General features: G+C 40.8%; 2 protein-coding genes across 2 annotated transcripts in view; both read left to right on the top strand.

Annotated features, from left to right (window-relative positions):
* The window catches only part of manba (mannosidase, beta A, lysosomal), a 33,233-nt gene extending 24,872 nt beyond the window's left edge, over window positions 1-8,361 (top strand). The window contains 6 exon segments of the mRNA XM_060925655.1: window positions 975-1,193; window positions 1,271-1,435; window positions 1,544-1,688; window positions 3,527-3,669; window positions 3,826-4,083; window positions 4,215-8,361. Of these exon segments, the coding sequence (XP_060781638.1) occupies window positions 975-1,193; window positions 1,271-1,435; window positions 1,544-1,688; window positions 3,527-3,669; window positions 3,826-4,083; window positions 4,215-4,439 (1,155 nt within the window). The 3' untranslated portion in view covers window positions 4,440-8,361.
* Window positions 8,362-8,943: 582 nt separating this feature from the next.
* On the top strand, window positions 8,944-21,236 carry slc39a8 (solute carrier family 39 member 8). Its single transcript, XM_060925654.1, has 8 exons — window positions 8,944-10,829; window positions 10,929-11,088; window positions 12,446-12,615; window positions 12,824-12,946; window positions 13,035-13,217; window positions 19,826-20,030; window positions 20,174-20,358; window positions 20,464-21,236. Exons 1-8 carry the CDS (start codon window positions 10,677-10,679, stop codon window positions 20,611-20,613), a joined length of 1,329 nt encoding a protein of 442 aa, XP_060781637.1. The 5' UTR covers window positions 8,944-10,676; the 3' UTR covers window positions 20,614-21,236.
* Window positions 21,237-22,398: the final 1,162 nt, after the last annotated feature.

The raw sequence follows: 22,398 nt of genomic DNA, 5'->3' as shown, positions 1-22,398 counted from the left end.
CAACAATATGTAAACGGTGTCTGAGCTGGCTAGGCCATGCTACAAGGCTTGTGCCAGACAGACTGGCAAACCAAGTCCTGCAGTGGAACCCACAGGGAAAGAGACGCAGAGGTCGCCCTAGGATGAACTACAGACAGACGATTGAGAGGGATCTCCAAGCAGTCAACATGAGTTGGAAGGATGTAAGGAGGATGGCTGCTGACTGAGTCTGCTGGGCCAACCTAACTGCCTCATGTGTCGGACGACACGGGAGCCCCTACGCTAAGTAAGTTAGTTAATCCTAACTATGCAGAAGGGAATCAGTTATAGGCTACACTGTGTAGAAATGACCAGTTATCTGTTATTTCTATTTTGTATTTCTATTATTTTCCTCTATAGATCAGGACACATCCATTGTTTTCTTATATAGATTACAGGAAATGTTTTACTCAGTATAAGCATGGTGCTGGTTATCTAATGAATTCATAAATTGGATTAGAGTGATTTTGTATAAAATAAATTTTTCCCCTGATTTTCTTCCAGATTTAGTCATGGCCCATCAGGCATCTCTCCCCATCACATGACAGCTACCAACTAGGAAGGCACATGAGGCTGACTGAAGTAATCAATTCCTAACTGCTGCTCATGCAATATCAGGAGGCAGTGTTATACACTTGAGCGAAAACGCTGTCCACCAATTTCTGCATGCGTGATCTTAGGATCACCCATGATTGGCCAGGGTCAGTGTGATTGATAGGGGCGATAGTGTATGCCACCCCACCCTCCTTGATAGCACAGCCAATTTTGCTCCCTTGTATTCCTGGCCATGGATGGCGGTCGTCATCATCAAGACGTGAACTCTGTCTTCTTACCGCTTGTCTGTTGTGCCACTCAGGAGTCCGTGATTTGATTTCTGTTTTCTATGACGGTAACTGGTGATTCTAACAAGTGTCTTTTGACAAAAATGGTGAATACTGATAGACATTTCATTTTAGGAGGACAGCACAAGACCTTTCTTGGTGTCTAGCCCAACCAATGGTGTGGAGTCTGAGAAAGAAGGCTGGGTGGCCCAGAAGCCCAGTGACACTCATTATGGAGATGTCCACTTCTACAGCTACCTCACTGACTGTTGGAACTGGAGGACATTTCCCCGTGCACGCTTTGCCTCTGAGTATGGCTTTCAGTCCTGGCCCTCACTGTCCACCCTCAGTAAGGTAAAGCTTCTGGATGCACAGAAGGATACACTGTGTGTCTGTGCATGTATATCCTCTGTTAATGTATGTGTTAACAGGTGTCAGTTGCTACAGACTGGGATTTCAACAGCAAGTTCTCAGAACATCGACAGCACCATCAATCTGGAAATCTGCAGATGCTTCAGCAAGCATCACTACATTACATCCTTCCCAACAACACAGACCTCAGGCAAAGATACCGAGACACTATATACATCACCCAGGTGACAAAACAAGATCCGCATATTGCATTTTAGTCTCAGTGATTATAAAAAGGTAATATATGGGGAACACAAACTAATATACTTAAACGTCATGTTTGGTCTCTGTAGGTCATGCAGGCAGTGTGTGTAAAAGCGCAGACAGAATTCTACCGCCGCAGTCAGAGTGACATTGTTGAGGGTGAAGGGCACACTATGGGTACCCTCTACTGGCAGCTGAATGATATTTGGCAGGCGCCGTCTTGGTCCTCTATAGGTCAGTGTGGCAACACGCACCACAGCCAACACAATTTTCTTATACAGTAGCAGTCAAAAGAAAATCTACAATTAGAGATTTACTTCAATATTTCATAAACATACAGTAAATATCCCTATTCCACAACTGTGGTAATCCATATCATGTTAAGAACCGCTCAACTAAGTAAAGAGAAACAACATCCATCATTACTTTAAGACAGGGGTCACCAAACTTTTTTCTCTGGGGGCCACATTGTCGTTCCTGACTGTGATGGGAGGCCGGGGTCGGGTCAGCTATATAACACAGAATTGTGTGACCCAGACAAATATGACCACCAGCAGGCCTCATTGTGTAGTAGAGATTACTAGCCTGGCACGGCCATCCCCACTACTATATCCACACTACTATATCCATACTACTATATCAACACTTGATTCCTGGCACATATTTGTTTATCTTTACTAGTGGTTTGCAAAAGTAGTAATCGAGTCTTCACACTTTGTTTTAATTTGAAATACCACAGATATTCCATTTATTTATTTTCTAATAAAAATAACATCAAAGCTGTCAAGGTAAGAAACATCTGCCTATTTGAGGTGATTGACACTGGCAAAGGTGAGTGGAAAATTATAAATTGTAGGTAGACCTGTTGATATTATTAATAATAGTGTGCAGCACTTAATAAAGGTAAAATAAATAGGCCTATAAAATAAATACATTTAAAAAAAACAGTGAAATTATAATAATATGAGCAATAGATCACAGCAGTTGTGCTGTGTCCTGCACGTCATTGCTCTCATCCATGGCCAAAGCAAAAAACTTGAATTCTGACGCTTTCTCATTCAGCTGGTCATACACGTTGTCCCCCAAATCTTCGGTTCGCCTGGTCATAGTAGGTGCGGAGAGACTCACCGCGTTGAGCGCATCCTTCTTGTCGGGACACACCTCCTCGGCCACAGCAAGCATGCATACTTTAACAAAGTCCCCATCAGTAAACGGCTTTCCATGGGTAGCTAGTAGGTGAGCTACCTTATAGCTAGCTCGGACAGCAGCCTGGTTGATCTGGGTTTGGCGAAGGAATACATTCTGTTGTGCAGCCAGTCTGCATTTCATCCTCCGAATCCTGTCTTCTCTTGTTTGCCCTCGCAAACTAGCATACTCTTTGTGGCGGGTTTCGTAGTGACGACGCAGATTATATTCTTTGAAAACCGACACACCTTCTTTACATACCGTACAAGACAAACTGCATGGTCCTTACACTGAACGAAAAAAAAATCGGTGGTTCACTGTTCTTTAAAAACTCTGCACTCTCTGTCAGCTTTTCGCTGACCGCTAGCCATTTTGTTGTCCTGAACACTGACAGTTCTCTGCGCGTGCGCTGCCCGTCACTGCTTGATCGCGAGCATATGACAAAAATTCGGAAAATATGAATAGTTCATTTTATAACTAAATATCAATTTTAATTGATAAAATCAACAAAATACAAGATGCAGACATGTTATTATTTGCCAAAAAGCAATTTAAAAAAATAGGCCATGACCACTTTTGGGGATTGCCTCATAGGGCCAGTTCAAGTGGTGGGGGGCAGAGGGGCTGGGGGGGGGGGGCGGTCAAAGGGGGGTGGCGGGCCGGAGTCGGCCCGCGGGCCGTAGTTTGATGACCCCTGCTTTAAGACGTGTCTCTTAATTAATGAAAATAAAGAAAAATCTTTGAATTAGGTGTCCAGACTTTTGACTGGTACTGTATGTATAATAATGTATAACAATTGCACATATCCATCAGATAAAAGCACAATATTTTTGTTTTATATGTTACATAAAGTATATGGAGTGCATGTATTTTTTTTTTTTTTTAAGAGTTTGGTGGGAAATGGAAAATGCTACACTATTTTGCCATCCGTTTCTTCAATCCACTCATAGCAGTGGGGGTTGAAGATAAAGGAGACTTGCTGATCTATGCTGTCTCTGATGGGAACAAAGATTACACTCTGAAAGTTACTGTAAGAGCACTTTTTTTCCCCCTCTTTTTTTTTTTTTTTCCTCTTTGTCTCTGGGGCTTTAAATCAAAAGTAAATCTTAAATGTTTAACAAACTGACCGACACTGAATTTTTCTTTTCTCTCTTTGAATCTGTGTCTCCATGTTGGCTGCCTGAAGGTGAAATTATACCAGTGGACCAGTTTTACTCCACAGTGTTCACTGGAGTCTGATCAGATAATGGTGAAAGGGGGTGGGGTTACAAAGGTGTATCAGTCTCCAGTCTCGACAGTGCTAACGAATTGTGGAAATTGCACTCGGAAATCATGTGTAGTCACCTTTGTGCTCAGTGACCCAGAAGGTGTAACAAGTCCCTCCAACCACCTGTTCCTCAGCTCACCAAAAGATGCTGAAGGCCTCCAAAAACCCAACATCACGGTGAGGATCACACTGTGCCAGTTACATTCAGTGTCAAAATGTTACTCATTTTACCGCACCATTCTTTACACATACCCAGAGAAATACGATTTACACATATTTATCCACACCTTGTTTGTGTGTGTGTGCAGTTCACTGTAAAGGATACTGGGAGGAGGATCATGGTGAATCTCTATTGCTCATCTCCTGCGCTGTTTGTATGGCTGGATGTGGACGACATTCCTGGTTTCTTCGATGCTAATGGTTTCTTGATGGTATCTGAGAAATACACTGTGTATTTCACAAAATGGGGAGCAGTCACCGTTCAGGAATTCACTACCAAGCTGCACATTACTTCCCTCCGAGACATCTACTGAGTGCATGTTGTGTTGGTGTGAATGTCCAGACATGTATGCAGTGTGTTTACTGTTGTTCATTATTACCTCGCCCGCGACAGAGTAAGCGGGGCGAGGTATTGTAATCGGTTTGTTTTATTTGTGTGTCTGTCTGTTAACAATCTAGCATCTACACGGTTGCACCAATTGATTTCAAATTTTCAGGGTAGGTGGGCAATGGTCCGTAGATTACCTGATTAAATTTTGGGGGTAATCGGGTCAAGGTCACCGGAAAGGTCAACCTTTTGGTCAAAATAACATTTTCAATTATAACTCAAAAATGGTTGTCGATAGACAAATGTTTATTATAGGAACTCCCATATGGCCTTTCATTTGGCACCATGATCTTTGACCTTGAAAGGTCAAACTCAAGGTCATTGATTTTCAGAGGGCTGTAACTTGAAACCAGTTGATAGTAGACAGATATTTACCATTATCAACTTATAGGAAGTGCCATATGGGCTTTCATTTGGCACCATGATCTTTGACTTTGAGTGACCTTGAAAGGTCAAACTGAAGGTCATGGGTTTTCAAAGGGCTACAACTTTAAAATGGTTAATGATAGCCAGATGTTTACCATCAACATACAGGACTCCTTATATGGGCTTTCAGTTCCTGCCATGACCTATGGCTTTGAAATGTCAAACTCAAGGTCATGGATTTTCATAGGACTATAACCGGACAGCTGATGGCTGAGAAATATTACCATTATCAACATATAGGTATAAAATAAGTGCTGCTAGGTGAGGTTTGTTTTGCCTGGCAACACTTGTTTTGAATGCATTGATTCTGTACTGTGGGGTATAGGGGGTAGTGTTGCCACCTCACAGCTCTGGGGTCCCTGTGAGCTCTGGGCTACTGTCTGTGTGGAGTTTCACATGCGCTCCTGTGTGGATTTCCTCCAGGTTCTTTGGTTTCCTCCCATCTCCCAAAAATACACTGTCAAATAGGGGTACAGGAGGAGTTCATATCTGTCCCCCAGGGTACAATCTACACTAATGTACTCCCTAGGATCGTTAATGGACCTCAAGGTAGCCATGTGTACCCTTTGTCGTGTCAAAAAGGTACATATACGAGGGCAAGTCAAAAGTTCTAAGACAGATGCTATAATTTCAAAAGGTACGAAAGACATTCCTCAGAATTCTACAAAGAAGGAATTCACCGCTTGCAGAAGTGTTTAGACTTAAGTGGAGGATATGTAGAGAAATAGCTTTATTTTCATAATTTTTTTCTTTTTTTCAATTAGGACTTTTTGACTTACCCTCGCATGTTCCCAAGCAGTGTATATAAAGGGTACAAGAAGAAGAAGCCTTTATCACACGTACACTCAAGCACAGACTTAAGAACACAGTGAAATTCCTCCTCTGGATTTAACCCATCTGAAGCAGTGAACACACACATGCACACTAGGGTTATGACTGTGAAAGTCTCATCTCATTATCTCTAGCCGCTTTATCCTGTTCTACAGGGTCGCAGGCAAGCTGGAGCCTATCCCAGCTGACTACGGGCGAAAGGCGGGGTACACCCTGGACAAGTCGCCAGGTCATCACAGGGCGACTGTGAAAGTGTTTTTTCAAAATTTCTACTTTCCTGATGTTGCATTTGGTGAACTTTTACTCATATATAACTTTTTTGAAGTTATTTTTATTGGGTCATGCAAAAACCTCCCGCACCCAACATCACCTCACTTTTGATAAATACGTTGCCCGAGCGCGAGAATCCTGGATGGAGGGATGATTTCAAGTTCCTCTTTGAACTCTGTGAAGCATACAAGTTTTACCAAAAAGAAGTAAAATGGCCTCAAATCAAATGGTGCAAACTGCCTTCACTTCACAGTGCCAGATGGAATTCAAGAGGAATTTTTGCATTAATTGCCTTTTTCCTCCTTTCCAAGTGGAGAGAGAACTTGTAACTCATTTGCAATTTCATTGCAACCACATGGGCACAGGTCTGGTTTTCTAATCGGCACTATTCACAGAATGTTTACGATTACCTGCTTTCGGCCATCTCAGAACTTAAGTGTTCCAAAGCTGTGAAATGCTTCACCATTCATTGGGTAAAGGAACCTTCATTGCTTGATGTGCCTCGCTCCAATATAGTGGCTGAGCGAGGTGTAAAGCTGATGGAGCAGATCCATGCCACTTGCAAAACTGACAAATATCTGAACAGTAAATTTATCAACACTAATTCAGACATTTGAAACCCTTTGCTGCAGATCTTCAATAATATATTATTTCTAACTTCTGCCAATGTACTGGTTCGTTTTGAAAATATATTTGGTTTACAGACAATTCTATGACTTAATTTGCTGTTTTAGCAATGTGAGGCTTTTGTGGGGTTTGCAGGAGTCATTTTTTGTTGTTTAAATAGTAAATTACTTAAGGTGCGGGAGGTTTTTTCAATGTATGAACAAAAGTTTATTTTTGTGAGTTTTAGGCTAAAGTTCATCATTTAAACCCACAGGCTTAAAAATCTAAAATTAGTCATAACCCTAATGCACACGCAAGTGAGTAATGAGCACACACATACCCAGAGCAGTGGGCAGCTATGCTACAGCACCCAGGGAGCAGTTGGGGGTTAGGTGCTTTGCTCAAGGACACTTCAGCCTTACCTCAGGTCATGGCTGCCCCATGTTAGAACTTTGAACTGTGGGGGAAACCAGAGCACCCGGAGGAAACCCACACAGACACAGGGAGAACATGCAAACTCCACACAGAAAGGCCCCTGTTGGCTGCTGGACTCAAACCCAGAACCTTCTTGCTGTGAGGTGACCGTGCCAACCACTACACCACTGTGCCACCCGTGGCCTAACTTGGAGCAGGGTGACCAGACATCCCCATTTTTAACCATGATCGACAGACCCGGAAAAATACCAGACCAAAACATCTACCAGATTTCAGCAGACGCCTTGCGTATTGTCTTGTGGATCTCAGGCCGATAGCAGAGATGTTCTAGAACACCTCTGGTGATAGCCTTTCCAGTATTTTGATTGGTGGAGCTGAGGAACATTTTTAGCGGAGCGCAACTGGAGCGGATTTGGGGGGGGGCACACTAAGTTTGAAAGTTCCTATTTTTAAAACATATTTTTGATATGGTAATTTTCTTTCAGAGATTTCATTGACGACGTGTCTCTGACAGCTCAAAATGCATCTCTGGGCATTTAAAAACTGCAGAGCTTCTGGGGGCTTCTGGCAGCCCCCGGACTCCCAGCCTTACTGGGTTGATGCCCCCTCCCCTTCCCATTTTCCTGGCTCCGCCCTGCACTAGAATCTTTGCCTAAACTAAAGTCATTCATTCAGCTTTGACAGATCACTTCATCTGCTCCTGGACAGGTGAACCATTGTCTTTTCTTGTAGGCCTAAGTGACATTGTTTGTCATCTATGTTATTTAGCCTTTAAATGTGTAAGCTACAGTTTGCAATATTGTATATGACATAACATTGCTTGTCACACTGTATTGAGATGTAGCGGTTGACCTAACAAACCGTAGCCTACTGCGGCCAATGCTAGTAGGAGAAAGCTCGGTGCAGCGCCAGTCAGCCAGCTGAAGTTGTTGCTAGATGTAGCGTTGCTGTAACAGAAATCCAGCTGGGGTAAAATTGTAACAGTTCAACGGCATAAGCTAACTTGCACACAAATTGGTGTTATTCCACAGAGTAGCTGGCTATGTAAAGCTGTAAGTTTATGGTAATGCAACCAAAGTGTTAGTAACTTTTTGTTTAATTTTTTTTGTGATGTGTAGCGGACGACGCATTTTAATGAAGGCTACTCGTTTAGGCTCGGTCGTCAATTCAGCTATGGCTACAATTTAGGCTATGGGAGATCAGGAATCATTTGTATCCTCAATAATAATAAGTGACCATACCTTAAAATTGCTTCGATTGAAGTAAAATGTTCATTTAAATTGTGTGTTTTGTATATTTTTAAATACATTGTCCATTACAAGCAGCATACATGGTAATTAATTTAATATATTTACTTTCATGGGTCTAAAACATCTATTTCAGCTAGCCTACAACTTAAGAGTCTATAAAGCTAAACCACGTACCCATACCAGAGATTTTCACATTATCTTTAATTAATGTTAACCTCAAGCAGTTGCAGAATCGACCTACAGTGCACTCAGTGAGGAAAATTCCACTTTTTATGCAATGCATGATCAAAACACATGAAAAACAGAAGTAACCCTTTTATTACAAAGATGAAAACATCCATCCATCATCCGTAGCCACTTATCCTATTCTACAGGGTCGCAGAAGCCTATTCCAGCTGACTGGGGGTGAGAGGCAGGGTACACCCTGGACAAGTCACCAGATTATTGCAGGGCTCACACATAGAGACAAACAACCATTTGCACTTGGTCAATTTAGAACCACCAATTAGCCTAACCTGTATGCCTTTGGGGAAACCAGAGCACCCGGAGAAAACCCACGCAGATATGGGGAGAACATGCAAACTCCACACAGAAAGGCCCTTGCCGGCCGCTGGGCTTGAACCCAGAACCTTCTTGCTGTGAGGCAACAGTGCTAACCACTACACCACTGCATCGCCAAGATGAAAACATTAGATGTTTTAATGATATTTTCACCGCCGAACTGAAAATGCCCCTGGTTTTCTTCTCAGAAATCTGGTCACCTTATCTTACAGGGTACTGCCCCAGTGACGAGCCATTGTATCCGTAAAGGGACAATAATGTACTTTGTTTTCTGAGAGTGTATCTTGCTATAAAATGGCCCTAGAATTGAGCGTGTATATGAATGAATGTGTGTGCATAGGTTCAGATTGCAGACCAGTGGTGTATTGCTGTCTTGTGGGTGGTACGGTGGTGTAAGTGGTTAGCACGGTTGCCTCACAGCAAGAATGTTCTGGGTTCGTGGCCGGCAACGGCCTTTCTGTGTGGAGTTTGCATGTTCTCCCATGTCTGTGTGGGTTTCCCCCACAATCCAAAGACATGCAGTTTAGGTTAATTTGGGACGGCTTTGAGCGAGGCACCTAGCTCCCTGGGTGCTGTTAGCACGGCTGCCCACTGCTCTGGGTAGGTGTGTGTGTTCACTGCTTCAGATGGGTTAAATGCAGAGAGGAAATTTCACAAGTGTGTGATGAAATTCTTTCTTTTTTCAGTGTTCTTGGGATGGTCTCTGGATCCACTGATTTGTTGAATGAATGAATGATTCTGGGCACTTTTAGAGAAACATGTACTCTAACATTAAAGGATTCTAGTTTCAGAAAGTGGGCGGCACGGTGGTGTAGTGGTTAGCGCTATCGCCTCACAGCAAGAAGGTCCGGGTTCGAGCCCCGGGGCCGGCGAGGGCCTTTCTGTGTGGAGTTTGCATGTTCTCCCCGTGTCCGTGTGGGTTTCCTCCAGGTGCTCCGGTTTCCCCCACAGTCCAAAGACATGCAGGTTAGGTTAACTGGTGACTCTAAATTGACTGTGAGTGTGAATGGTTGTCTGTGTCAGCCCTGTGATGACCTGGCGACTTGTCCAGGGTGTACCCCGCTTTTCGCCCATAGTCAGCTGGGATAGGCTCCAGCTTGCCTGCGACCTATAGAACAGGATAAAGCGGCTAGAGATGATGAGATGAGATTCAGAAAGTGATTCTACTTGTAACCTTTAAAAAAAAAAAGTTATGATCCAAAAATCAAGTTGTTCTGAACTTTTAATGTTTTTGAAGGAATGTGTGTTTTGCTATGTGGTGTTATCCTTCTGACTAAAAATGCCAAAGCACAGAAAATGGTTTAATAGATTAAAGTGGGAACAGATTTACCTGTAAGCCTGGCCCATTCACTCTGTCAACACGGACCATGTTACACCAGAGAGGTTGGGAACAGAGTAACAAAGGGTCTTTTGACATCGCTGAGCCTGAAGGTTTACCTGTGTAAAGAAGAGCCGATGGGCCACGAACAGCTGATCTTTGGCCGTCTCTCGATTTCGCCATCACTGCTGGGATTCGAACCCGCAGCGCCCCGGGTGCACAACTCCTTTATTGTGGCTCATTCCTTAGGACTTTGTTCTGACTACATCAGAGATTAAAAAAAAAAGGCAGAGAGTGAGCTGTTTGAGCTCCTGCACTGATGCCAGACTTCGTAGGTTATAAATCCGAGTAACTGGCGGATTCACGTCTTTCAGTCGCCTTCAAGTCGGGGAGTCGTCTCGGTCGGTTTTGCTGCGCGCGCGCCTTCTGAGGGAAATAATAATAGGATATAAAATAAATCAGGAACATGGGTGAACCTTTTCTTCGCGACGTTTTGAGCTTTTACGGCGCTAACAACTCGCTGTCGAAGACAAACTTGGAGGACTTTTTAAAGCTCATCACCTCCCGCCGAGCTCCAGCATCAGTAGATCATGAGGAGAATCCCCTGAGGAGTGCTGAGGTGAAGCTGATGGGCTTTACATCTAATATCGACATTATTCCCATATTCGAGTCTTTTTGTTTAGAGATTCTATTTGACTAATTTCACAAACTTGTGCAGTGTTTGTCTGCCCCAGATCTCCTGGATGCCTTTGGGCTCTCTAATGCATCTGAGCTGACTGTAGATCAGTTAGACCTCATCTGCCCAGCTGTTCTTACTCAGGTTCTGCTCCCTTCTTGTCCTTACATGACCCCCTCAAGTGGAAACATTGATCTTCAAGGTGAGTGCATACAAAACCACAACTTATTTTCTGTTTCCCAGGATGCACTTTTTTTAAACCAGTATTTTCATTACTGTACCACCTAGCTGTGTCCTCTACTTCTCAGTGGCTACCATTTGAGGATTACTACACAGGTGAATGTGGTCACTTTGTGCATCCCCCCATTCCTACTGGTTAATCCTAGCTTTATTTCATTGAGGCATGCCATGAGGTGTTTTTATTTATTTATGTTAAACCATCCATGTATGATGTTCATGCATTGTTTGTTTGGGTCATTAAATAAGTCAATAAATTGAATAAAGCTGGATTTATTTATTTATTAAAAACCCTCTATGTATGATGCTCATGCATTGTTTGTTTGGGTCTCTAAATAAGTCTAGAAATTGAGCAAAGCTGGATTTTTTTTTTAATGATTTTTTTTAAAAACCCTCCATTTATGATGCTCATGCATTGTTTGGGACTCTAAATAAGTCAAGAAATTGAACAAAGCTGGAGGTTTGTTTTGTTTGTTTGTTTTTAAAACCCTCTATGTATGATGCTCATGCATTGTTTGGAACTCTAAATAAGTCAAGAAATTGAATAAAGCCGGATTTCTTTTTTAATGATTATTTTTTAAACCCTCCATGTATGATGCTCATGCATTGTTTGGGTCGCTAAATAAGTCAAGAAATTGAACAAAGCTGGATATTTATTATTATTATTTATTTATTTTTTAAACCCTCTATGTATGATGGTCATGCATTGTCTGGGACTCTAAATAAGTCAAGAAATTGAATAAAGCTGGAGGGTTTTTTGTTTGTTTGTTTGTTTGTTTGTTTGTTTGTTTGTTTGTTTGTTTGTTTGTTTTTAAAACCCTCTATGTATGATGCAAATGCATTGTTTGGGGGTGCTAAATAAATCGAGAAATTGAACAAAGCTGGATTTTTATTTATTTAAAAAAACTCTATGTATGATGCTCATGCATTGTTTGGGTCTCTAAATAAGTCAAGAAATTGAATAAAGCTGGAGTTTTTTTTTTTTTTTAAGTCATTTGAATTATTTGAGATTGATATTGCCATAAGTGTTGGTGTACACTCCCCAGAAGCAGTGTAGAGTACAGGTGATATCGAGCAGGACTATAGACTTTATCACCTTCTCAGTTCTCACTAAATGGAGGAAGCTTTGTGTCCTATCACTAATTCATATGAAGATTTCCAAATCTTTAGTAGTGGATTTTTGTGAAGGAAAAAGTACAAGGAAATGTTACTTTACTGCCAGGATGGTGGTTTAATGTCTATTCTTCAGTGAAGTCCCATGCAGTGATTCTAGTTTGTGTTTTTGATCGTGTCTATAATTGGTATCTGTGTCTTTTTTTCAGTTTGGGGCTATAGTTTCTTGGCTGTGACATTAATTAACTTGGCTTCTCTATTGGGGTTACTCTTGGTTCCCTTCACTAAGAAATCCTACTTCCCAAAAGTGCTAACCTACTTCATTGGGGTGGCCATAGGAACATTATTCTCCAATGCTGTACTTCAACTTATTCCTGAGGTAAGATGGAAGCAGGAAGGAGCAGAAGAATAATCAGAGATTCATCAGAGTAAATACTTTTTATAGTAAAATAATCCAAATAGACAGTGGGTCAATTGGAGGGAAAAAGAAAAAAAAAATTTGAGCCCAAACCACTGAATCGTGTTATAATAATTTCTACATCAATAACCTGAACATCTATATATTTTTGTTTTTAATAAATAAACAGGCTCTTGGATTTGACCCGAAAGCTGATAACTATGTGTCAAATGCAGTTGGGATTTTTGGAGGATTCTACCTCCTGTACTTTACAGAAAAAGTCTTAAAAATAGCACTGAAAGCAGATCCGGAGGTAAGAATTCAGCTACATCTGGATTCAAAACCAGTTATTGGAGGCAGAGTAAGAGCTCACTGTGCCTTCTGTTTCTCCCTCTTTGCAGCATTGCCACAACCACTTCCCTTCACTGCAGACTAATGATGTAACCATCACCAGCTTCAGCAATGACGTTATCATAAACACCATGGCAAGCGATGTCATCACAGATAATGTCAACCATGAGGTCCTACCAAACAGCCCCAATGAGAAACCAAGCCAGCCAACCACAAACCCGACCAATGAACAGGTATCACTGACTGCTTGTACGTATTATCACACATCTTACCCTGAACAAATATTAGATTTTTACAAAAATTAGCCCCAAGTTCCTCATTCCTTCAGCATTACTCATGGCTCAGAAGATAATCTGAGTATTGGATGCTGGCACACACTAAATGTTCTTTGTCCTACATTTACTGTATACTTTATCTCATGTTTAGAAAGCTGACTTGTAGTGTATTGGTACATCAAGTTGGTGTTATCAGATAAATGGTTTAGTGAATAATGATTAACAAAACATATTAAAGCATTTTCACTTTTTATATATCTGTGCAATATATAATGTTTACTTTCTGCCACAGTGAGCCTTCACATTTTTTCTTAGTTTAACATTTTATCTTTTTTTTATTTATTTTTTAATATATCTTTATGGTTTTGTTTTATATTTGTACTGTGTGTCTCATCTTGTGTCATAGCCCTATAATAAATACAACCCCAAATCAGAAAAAGTTGGGACGGTATGTTAAAATATTTGGTAAATAGTCTTTGACCCGTATTGCACTCAAAACAATACAACAGCGCATTTGATCTTTTACCTCATGACTTTTTTCAAAATAACTTATTGCAATTTTGATAACTGCAACATATTTTAAAAAAGTTAAAACCGTATTTACCACTTTATAATGTTACCAGTTGTTCTCACAACACTTAAAAGATGTTTAGGGACTGAAGATACCAAGTGATGAAGCATTTCAGGTTTTATTTTGTTCCATTCTTCCTGCAAACAGGTCTTAAGTTGTGAAACAGTACGGAGTCGTCGTCATTTTTCATTTCAAAATTAACCACACATTCTCTATTCAGGACAGAGGGGACAGGCACCCTCTTCCTCCACAGCCATGCCTTTGTAATGTGTGCGGAATGTGGTTTTGCATTGTCTTGTTGAAATATCCCTGGAAAAGGCGTCATCTTGAAGTTGCTCCAAAACCTCAATGTAAATTACCTTTGCCAAGGGCACTGACACAACCCCATACTATGACGAACCCTGGCTTTTGGACTCGTCGCTGGTAACAGTCGGGATGGTCTTTTTCATCTTTGGTCCGGAGCACATGACATCCATTTCTTCCAAAAGACCTGGAATACTGATTCGTCTGACCACAATACACATTTCCATTATGTGACTGTCCATCCAGATACTTCTGAGCCCAGAGAAATCGATGGCACTTCTGGGCACAGTTAACATAAGGCTTCCTTTTTGCACAGTAAAGTTAAATGGCATTTGTGGATGTAACTCTGTATTGTCGTGCTGGACAAAGGTTTGCCAAAGTAATCCTGAGCCCATGTGATTATATCAACTATAGATGAATGATGGTTCTTGATGCAGCACCATCTGAGGAATCCGAGATCACAGATGTTCCACAGCCATGCCTTTGTAATGTGTGCAGAATGTGGTTTTGCATTGTCTTGTTGAAATATCTCTGGAAAAGATGTCATCTTGAAGTTGCTCCAAAACCTCAATGTGAGTTACCTTTGCCAAGGGCACTGACACAACCCCATATGACAGACCATGGCTTTTGGACTTGTTGCTGATAACAGTCTGGATGGTCTTTTTCGTCTTTGGTCCAGAGCATATGTTATCTATTTCTTCCAAAAGACCTGGAATACTGATTTGTCTGACCACAATACACATTTCCATTATGTGATGGTTCATTCCAGATACCTCTGAGCCCAGAGAAGTTGACTGCACTTCTGGACACAGTTAATATAAGGCTTCCTTTTTGCACAGTAAAGTTTTAAATGGCATTTGTGGATGTAACTCTGTATTGTCATGCTGGACAAAGGTTTGCCAAAGTAATCCTGAGCCCATGTGGTTATATCAACTATAGATGAATGACGGTTCTTGATGCAGTGTTGTCTGAGGGATCAGAGATCACAGCTGTTCAGCTTAGGCTTGTGCCCTTGCCCTTTATGCACCAAAATCCCTTCTGATTCTTTGAATCATTTAATGTTATTATGCACCATAGAGGGTGAAATATCCAAATCCCTTCATATCTTTCTTTGAGGAACATTGTTTTTAAATATCTCATCTCATTATCTGTAGCCGCTTTATCCTTCTATCCGGGCTCAAACCCGGACCTTCTTGCTGTGAGGCGACAGCGCTAACCACTACGCCACCGTGCCGCCCGTTTTTAAATATTTCAAATATTTTCTTATGCATTTGTTGACAAACTGGAGATCCTCAGCCCATCTTTGCTCCTCAAAGATTCAGCCTTTCTTGGATACTGCTTTTGTACCAAATCATGATTGCAATCACCTGTTGACATCACCTGTTTCAAACCAAATCATTATTTTATTGTTTTACCTCATTACTAGCCCTAAATTACCCCATCACAATTTTTTTGGAATTTGTTACAGGCCTGAAACGCAGTAATGGATGTATATTAACAAATGAAATGAATTTGACCAGACAAACATGAAAGATCTTAGGTTCATACCGTCTGCAATGAAATGCATCCATCCGTTATCCGTAACCACTTATCCTGTACAGGGTCGTGGGCAAGCTGGGGCCTATCCCCGCTGACTATAGGCAAGAGGTGGGGTACACCCTGGACAAGTCGCCAGATCATCGCAGGACTGACACATGGAGACAACCAACCATTCACAACTACGGCCAATTTAGAGCCACCAATTAACCTAACCTGCATGTCTTTGGATTGTGGGGGAAACTGGAGCACCTGGAGGAAACCCACACAGACATGGGGAGAACATGCAAACTCCACACAGAAAGGCCCCATCGGCCACTGGGCTTGAACCCAGAACTTTCTTGCTGTGAAGTGACGGTGCTAACCACTAGACCATCGTGCCACCCAATGAAATACAAGTCAAAGTAAATTTAGAAATCACTGCTTCCATTTTCCATACTATCCCAACTTTTTCTGATTTGGGGTTGTAAATGATTTCAAAGAACGGAGTCATCAGGCATTCCTGAACTATCTGTCAAACTATGTTCCAAATTGTGTCTTGAGATTATCTGGAATATGAAAATTAAAAGGAGTGGTGAAACAGCTTTTGGTTTTTATGCACCAAAGATCTGGAAGCATTAGGATTGAAGAACTGTTTGTAAAATTATATAATCAGTTCTAAAGGTAATTGGCAGTCAAGTAGAGTTAAGATTAAAGTGATCTAATATGAGCTTGTTTTCTTCAGAAATCAAGAATCACACCAAGATTTCTAACTTCAGTTTTTATATGTAGAGCCAGATTTGCATATCTGTTGTACTGTATGTCTTTTTTCCTTCTTTGTTCACTGCCACTTACATGCATTTCCATCTTGAATTAATTTAGTTTAAAAATATGATTCATCCATCCAGCAATGCTGAACAGACATGTCTTATCAAGAGTAATGACATCTATCACTGCAAATTGTTGTTTATAATGTGCATAGCAGTTAAAATTGTTTCCATGCACTTTAATAATCTGACCCAATGGTAACATAAAAAGAAAATAAGTGGTCAAAGTACAGAGCCTTGTGGCACACCTCAGAGAACATCATGCTTACCTGAGACATGCTTACCTGTATTTAGAAAAATATTGTCTTACAGTTAAATAGATAACTTTCTCATCTACATTATATGGCCAAAAGTATGTGGACACCTGACCATCATACCCATATGTGGATCTTCCACAAACTATTGCCACAAAATTTGAATCACACAATTCTATCAGATGCCTTTGAATGCTGTAGCATTACGATTTCCCTTCACTGGAACTACAGAGCCCAAACCTGTTCCAGCATGATGATGCCCCTGTGTACAAAGCGAGGTCCATGAAGACCTACATGGTTTGGCTTGCACAGAGCCCTGACCTCAACTCCAATGAACACCTTTGGGATGAACTTCAGTTCTAACTAGTACCTGCCATACTAGGCCTCCTCACCCAGCATCAGTGTCTGACCACACTAGTGCTTTTGTGGATGAAAGACCACAAATCCCCACAGCTATGCTCCAAAATCTAGTGGGAATCCTTTCCATAAGAGTTGAGGTCATCATAACAGCAAAGGAGGACTAAATGGGATGTTCAAAAAGCACATATGGGTGTCATGGACGGGTGTCCACAAACTTTTGGCCACATGGTGTATAATGTTAAATACAGCAGTCAAATAAGGAACATCAGGAACACAAACCTCAGGCCATGCTGTCATAAATGGATGGTGTGGTATGGCATGATTTGCCAACATTTACAACTTGTAATTCATTAATGATAGACACCACACCTTTTAACAGTTTATAGTTGCATTTGATATTCTGGAATATCCACAAGAAATGTGCTATCATCACCCTACGTTATATAGTAGCTATAATCAGTCATTTCTTTACCTGCTTCTTTTTCTTCTCTCTTAATAAATTCTTAAAATCTTAATTCTTTGTTAAATAACGTGTCTTAATCCATTTATTATAAGGCTTTATGTGGAGTGTCCAACATACAAGTCCCTGTGAATGAATTGCTACTATAGAAACAATCATCTTTAGAATATGCAGATTAATGGCAGGGTTGGTCATTTTGGAGAAACTAGCAAGAGCAAGTTAGATTTTGAAAGTTTCCAACTGAAAAATCTCACCCCCCTTTCCTTGAGCCCTCAAACTCTGCTCACTGCCTGGAGGACGAGTTGGGGAGAGGAGTGTAACATGTCGTCATCATATCCAACTACATCATGTCTCATTCACAGATAAGAAAACACCTAACATTATCATAAATGTAAATGACTATTGTTGGTACTCACAGCTATTGACTAGCTCGCTAGCTTTACATTATATTATAGGCATTTAGCAGACGCTCTTATCCAGAGCGATATACAACATACCCAGAGCAGCAGTTGATTTGCTCAAGGGCATTTCAACCATTCCTGCTGATCCGGGGAATCGAACCAGCATCCTTTTAGTCCCAAAGCTGCATCTCTAACCATTAGGTCATTGCTTTAGCAACATGTCTGCAGTAAGTCTGCCTAGACTTGGAGGAATCTGGTCACATGCAATGTGTGCAGGAGCAGTGTGCGCGCAGGTGGGTAGGTAGACAGGTAGGCAGGCCGTTGAATCATTTAATTCCGACCAAATGATATGATTGGATGAGCTTTTTACAGCCCTGTGACTGCCACAGTTTTTTTTTCTTTTATTGTCCGAGCTTTTCATGTATTAATTGCTGGTGGGATGTAAAGAAAATTTCAAGAAATTATAACAAAAAATGCTTCTAAAAATGACCTACCCTGCCTTTAATATAAACCTATCATTAATGTTACAGCCATCACCACTGTGGAAAATGAATCCACACCTTATGATTTGAGAATCTGACAGCACTGTGGTATAAATCCAAATTGTGGAACATGTTGCCTGCATGTCACATCATTTTATTACTTTCACTAATGCTATTTCAGTGTTATGATCTGAAACCAGATAATTTTCATTTAATAAGACCTTGAGCTGTGAGAGTACTTTTTTTTTTCAAGTATTTTTCCTCAGAAATGGAAAATTAGACATACTCAGGTCCATAAATATTTGGACATTGACAAAGTCGGAATTTTTTTTTTAAGCTGTCCATCCCAGTATATTGAAGTTACATTACGTTACAGGAATTTAGAAGACGCTCTTAGGCAGAGCGACATACCCAGAGCAGCCTGGAGAGCAGTTGGAAGTTAGGTGCCTTGCTCAAGGGCACTTTAACCATTTCTGTTGTTCCAGGGAATCCGACCAGTGACCTTTTGGTCCCAAAGCTACTTCACTAACCATTAAGCCATGGTTTCCCCCAAGTTGAAAGTAAATAACATGATCTCAAAGTGCAGACTTTCAGCTTTAATATTATTTATTATATCCAAATTGGGCACAAATATGTGTGCTGCCTCAAAGCCAAAAATTAATTGGAAAATTACAAATCCATGGCCAGGTGTGTGTTATTCCCTCATTATTTTATGTCTCAAGTCCTTCCCATGCCACATCGGGTGTCGCCGATCTCTGGTTCAGTAGCCCTCAGGCTCTCGTATAGCTAGGGTTACAGTAGGGGGCTAATCCTCTGGTAACTGTGAGAGTTTGACTCCCTATTCACATCTGTATTGCGGCATGCCTCGAAAGATGGCAATAGGTACCATTTTTATGATGGTCTTTGGTATGATCCAGCCGCGAGTAGAACTCATGATGTCACAGTCGAGAGGCGGATACGCTAACCACTAAGCTGACTCGCAGTTATTTAATGTACAAGCAGATAAATTGTCAAGTTAGGACACCTGAAATTTAAAAACTATTTGGATTTGGTTGCACCTGTTGCTATTAACTCTCAGTATGAAGTTCAGTATCAGGCTGTAAGAATCCAAGCAAACCCATCAGAGAACTAGCAAAAACATTTACATGTGGCCTCCTAGGGCTGTCAAATAATCATTGGTTGCTTTTAGGATTTTAAAGGCTGTTAAAAATTTTGGGGAAAAAAAGTGTTCATAGGAGTTTACAAATTTGAGAAATATATCTCACTGTTTTCATCTGGTGTCAATTTTTTTTTCTGTAGTAATCAATGTCCTTAATGCCAGAGTTTTTTTTTTTTTTTTCTCCCCTGTACACCACTTCACAATTGTTTTGTGTGTGTCCCTGCTTATGTTTAGGAGACATGCATGCTTGTGGGATGTCGCTGGCTGCGAGGGGAACCAGTGTCGAGCATAAAAACTGTAGCTTGGATGATCACTCTGAGTGATGGATTGCATAATTTTATAGATGGACTAGCCATTGGAGCTTCCTTCACGCTCTCTCTTCTCGCTGGCTTCAGTACCTCCATAGCCATTGTTTGTGAAGAGTTTCCTCATGAGCTAGGTAAGACCAAAGTCCTCGGCTTCTGAGGAGTATCATTTGCATCTAGGCAGGTTAAGTTTAGCAAATGATGAATATTGTGTTTGTTTCTAACTGCCCAATTACATTCTTTCTCTCCGTCCGTCCCCCCCCTTGCCTGTCTCTAGGTGACTTTGTGATTCTCTTGAGCTCTGGTATGAGTGTCCCTCAGGCAGTGTTTTTTAACCTGCTCTCTGCTATGTGCTGTTACCTCGGCTTGGTGCTGGGCATCTTGCTGGGCAGCAGCTTCGCTCCAAATGCCATCTTTGCCATTGCTGGTGGAATGTTTCTTTACATTGCCCTGGCAGACATGGTAAGGCACATACAATATTACATCTTAAAATAAACTGTATGATATTGAGTTTCTATAATGCAGTATTATTGTTTACTTTAACCTTCGCTTTGTGGCTGATTTTAGTTTCCAGAGATGAATGAAATAATGACCACACATGCCAGAGGCCGCAAAGGAAAGATCTTATTTTTTCTGTTCCAAAATGTTGGCCTGCTAACCGGCTTTTCCATTATCCTCCTCATCACCATGTTTGCTGGAAACATCAATCTGGGATAAATTGAAATCTGAAGCATGAGAATAAAAAGATTTAAATGGAACACTGAAGATGAGTTAAGTCCACACAACCAGAGGCCAAAGGGTTGATACCACAAGCGAAAATGAGACAGTGTAAAGATCGATCATTTTAAAACTCTTGATTTGGACTCTATTCTTACTGTTTAACACAATAATATCTCAAGTAACACTGTAGTAACAGAAAAAAAGGAATGATAAATTATTTTGTGTAATTAATCTCTGTACAGGAGCATCACATACAAAGATGCTCCTATGGAATGTTTGTCACCAGGCCTCTGAAAGGTTTCCTTCTCCGTCGCTAGGTTTACAGACTTGACTTGTGGGTACACAAACGGTACAAACTACCTTGGCAACTGTCCCAGGCAGTAATTTCTAGTGATACAAGACCAGGCCAGAGTGCAGAGACAGGCCACTGTTTTTAAAATGAATGGGGCAGCGCGTAAAGGTCAACATGGCAACTGTGTTCTTTGTCTGTTGGTTTGGTAAAGATTTTGGTAAAAAAAAAAATGACATCATATTCTTACACTGATGCATATCCAGATATACAGTGCTGAGAAATAATACCTGGCTCCTCTCATGATTGATTCTATTTCTGTGTTTTTTAACACACTAAAAGGTTTCAGATCCTCATACAAAATAAGGAGAAACAGTTTTTAATTGGTCACTTCATTTATTGCAGGAAAAAAGATTATGCAACACCGATCACCCATGTAAACCAAATTGCCCCCCGAACTTAACTGTTTGTGTCACCTTTGACCAAATTCTTCAGATCACTGGAGATCAGTGTCTGGCATTGCTGTGGAGTTTGGGCCCACTCTTCTTTGCAGAATGGCTTTAATTCAGTCACGGTGTTGGGCTTTCTAGCAGGAACTGCCTGTTTAAGGTCCTGCTACAGCATCTCTGGGGTTGAAGTCAGTACTAGGTCATTCCAAAACCTTATTTCTTTTGAACTATTCGGGAGTGGACTTGCTGTTGTGCTTTGGATTGTTGTCTAACTGCATAGTGCAGTTGTGCCTAAGCTTCACGTCATGGACTCGTGATGACCAGATATTCTCTTTCAGCATTTTCTTCCAGCCACTCGCCTTTTTGGAGATAATGGCACTCACTATAGTTTGAATCAAAGAGTTTTATAAATGTCTTTCTAACTCTTTTCAGACTGATATATATTTCAATAAATTTCTTTCTCATCTCATCCAGAATTTCTTTTGATTGCGGCATAGTGTGCTTCTTGTTGAGACCTTATAGTCTACTTCATTTTGCTGGAAAAGTTCTATTTAAGTGATGCTTAGATTCAAGGCTAGCAGTAATCAAGTGTGTAATCTAATCTAATTCAACCCAATTATCAATCAAATATAGTTCATTTGATTGTTGGAGTAACTAATGGGGCAGTTACATTTTCATGGGCCAGTTGGTGTTGGATAACTATTTTCCCACACTAAATGATCATTTAAAAAACTATATTTTGTTTAATCAGGTCTTTGTCATATATTAAATATTGTTATAAGATCTGATTGTGACATATGTAAAAATGGAAGAAATACTTTTTTTCACAGCACTGTAGGGCACATTGCTCTATTATAGAGAAATGAGCATTTACATTAGCTGGAGCAACCTGAAGACCCCACTTTATTTAGAGTATTAGTCTGATTTTAATAGCAATTTTAAATGTGTTTGTCAGTCCATTTCTGAGACATGGAGGTTTCCCCTATTCAAGTAGATGGGCCTTGTATCACTGAAAATACCTGCCAAGTTATTTGGTTTGTTGCC

Source organism: Neoarius graeffei, chromosome 7, assembly GCF_027579695.1.
Source record: "Neoarius graeffei isolate fNeoGra1 chromosome 7, fNeoGra1.pri, whole genome shotgun sequence".
Classification (NCBI taxonomy): Eukaryota; Metazoa; Chordata; class Actinopteri; order Siluriformes; family Ariidae; genus Neoarius; species Neoarius graeffei.
Note: the sequence above shows the minus strand (reverse complement) of the source record. Positions and strands in the feature narration are given on the sequence as shown.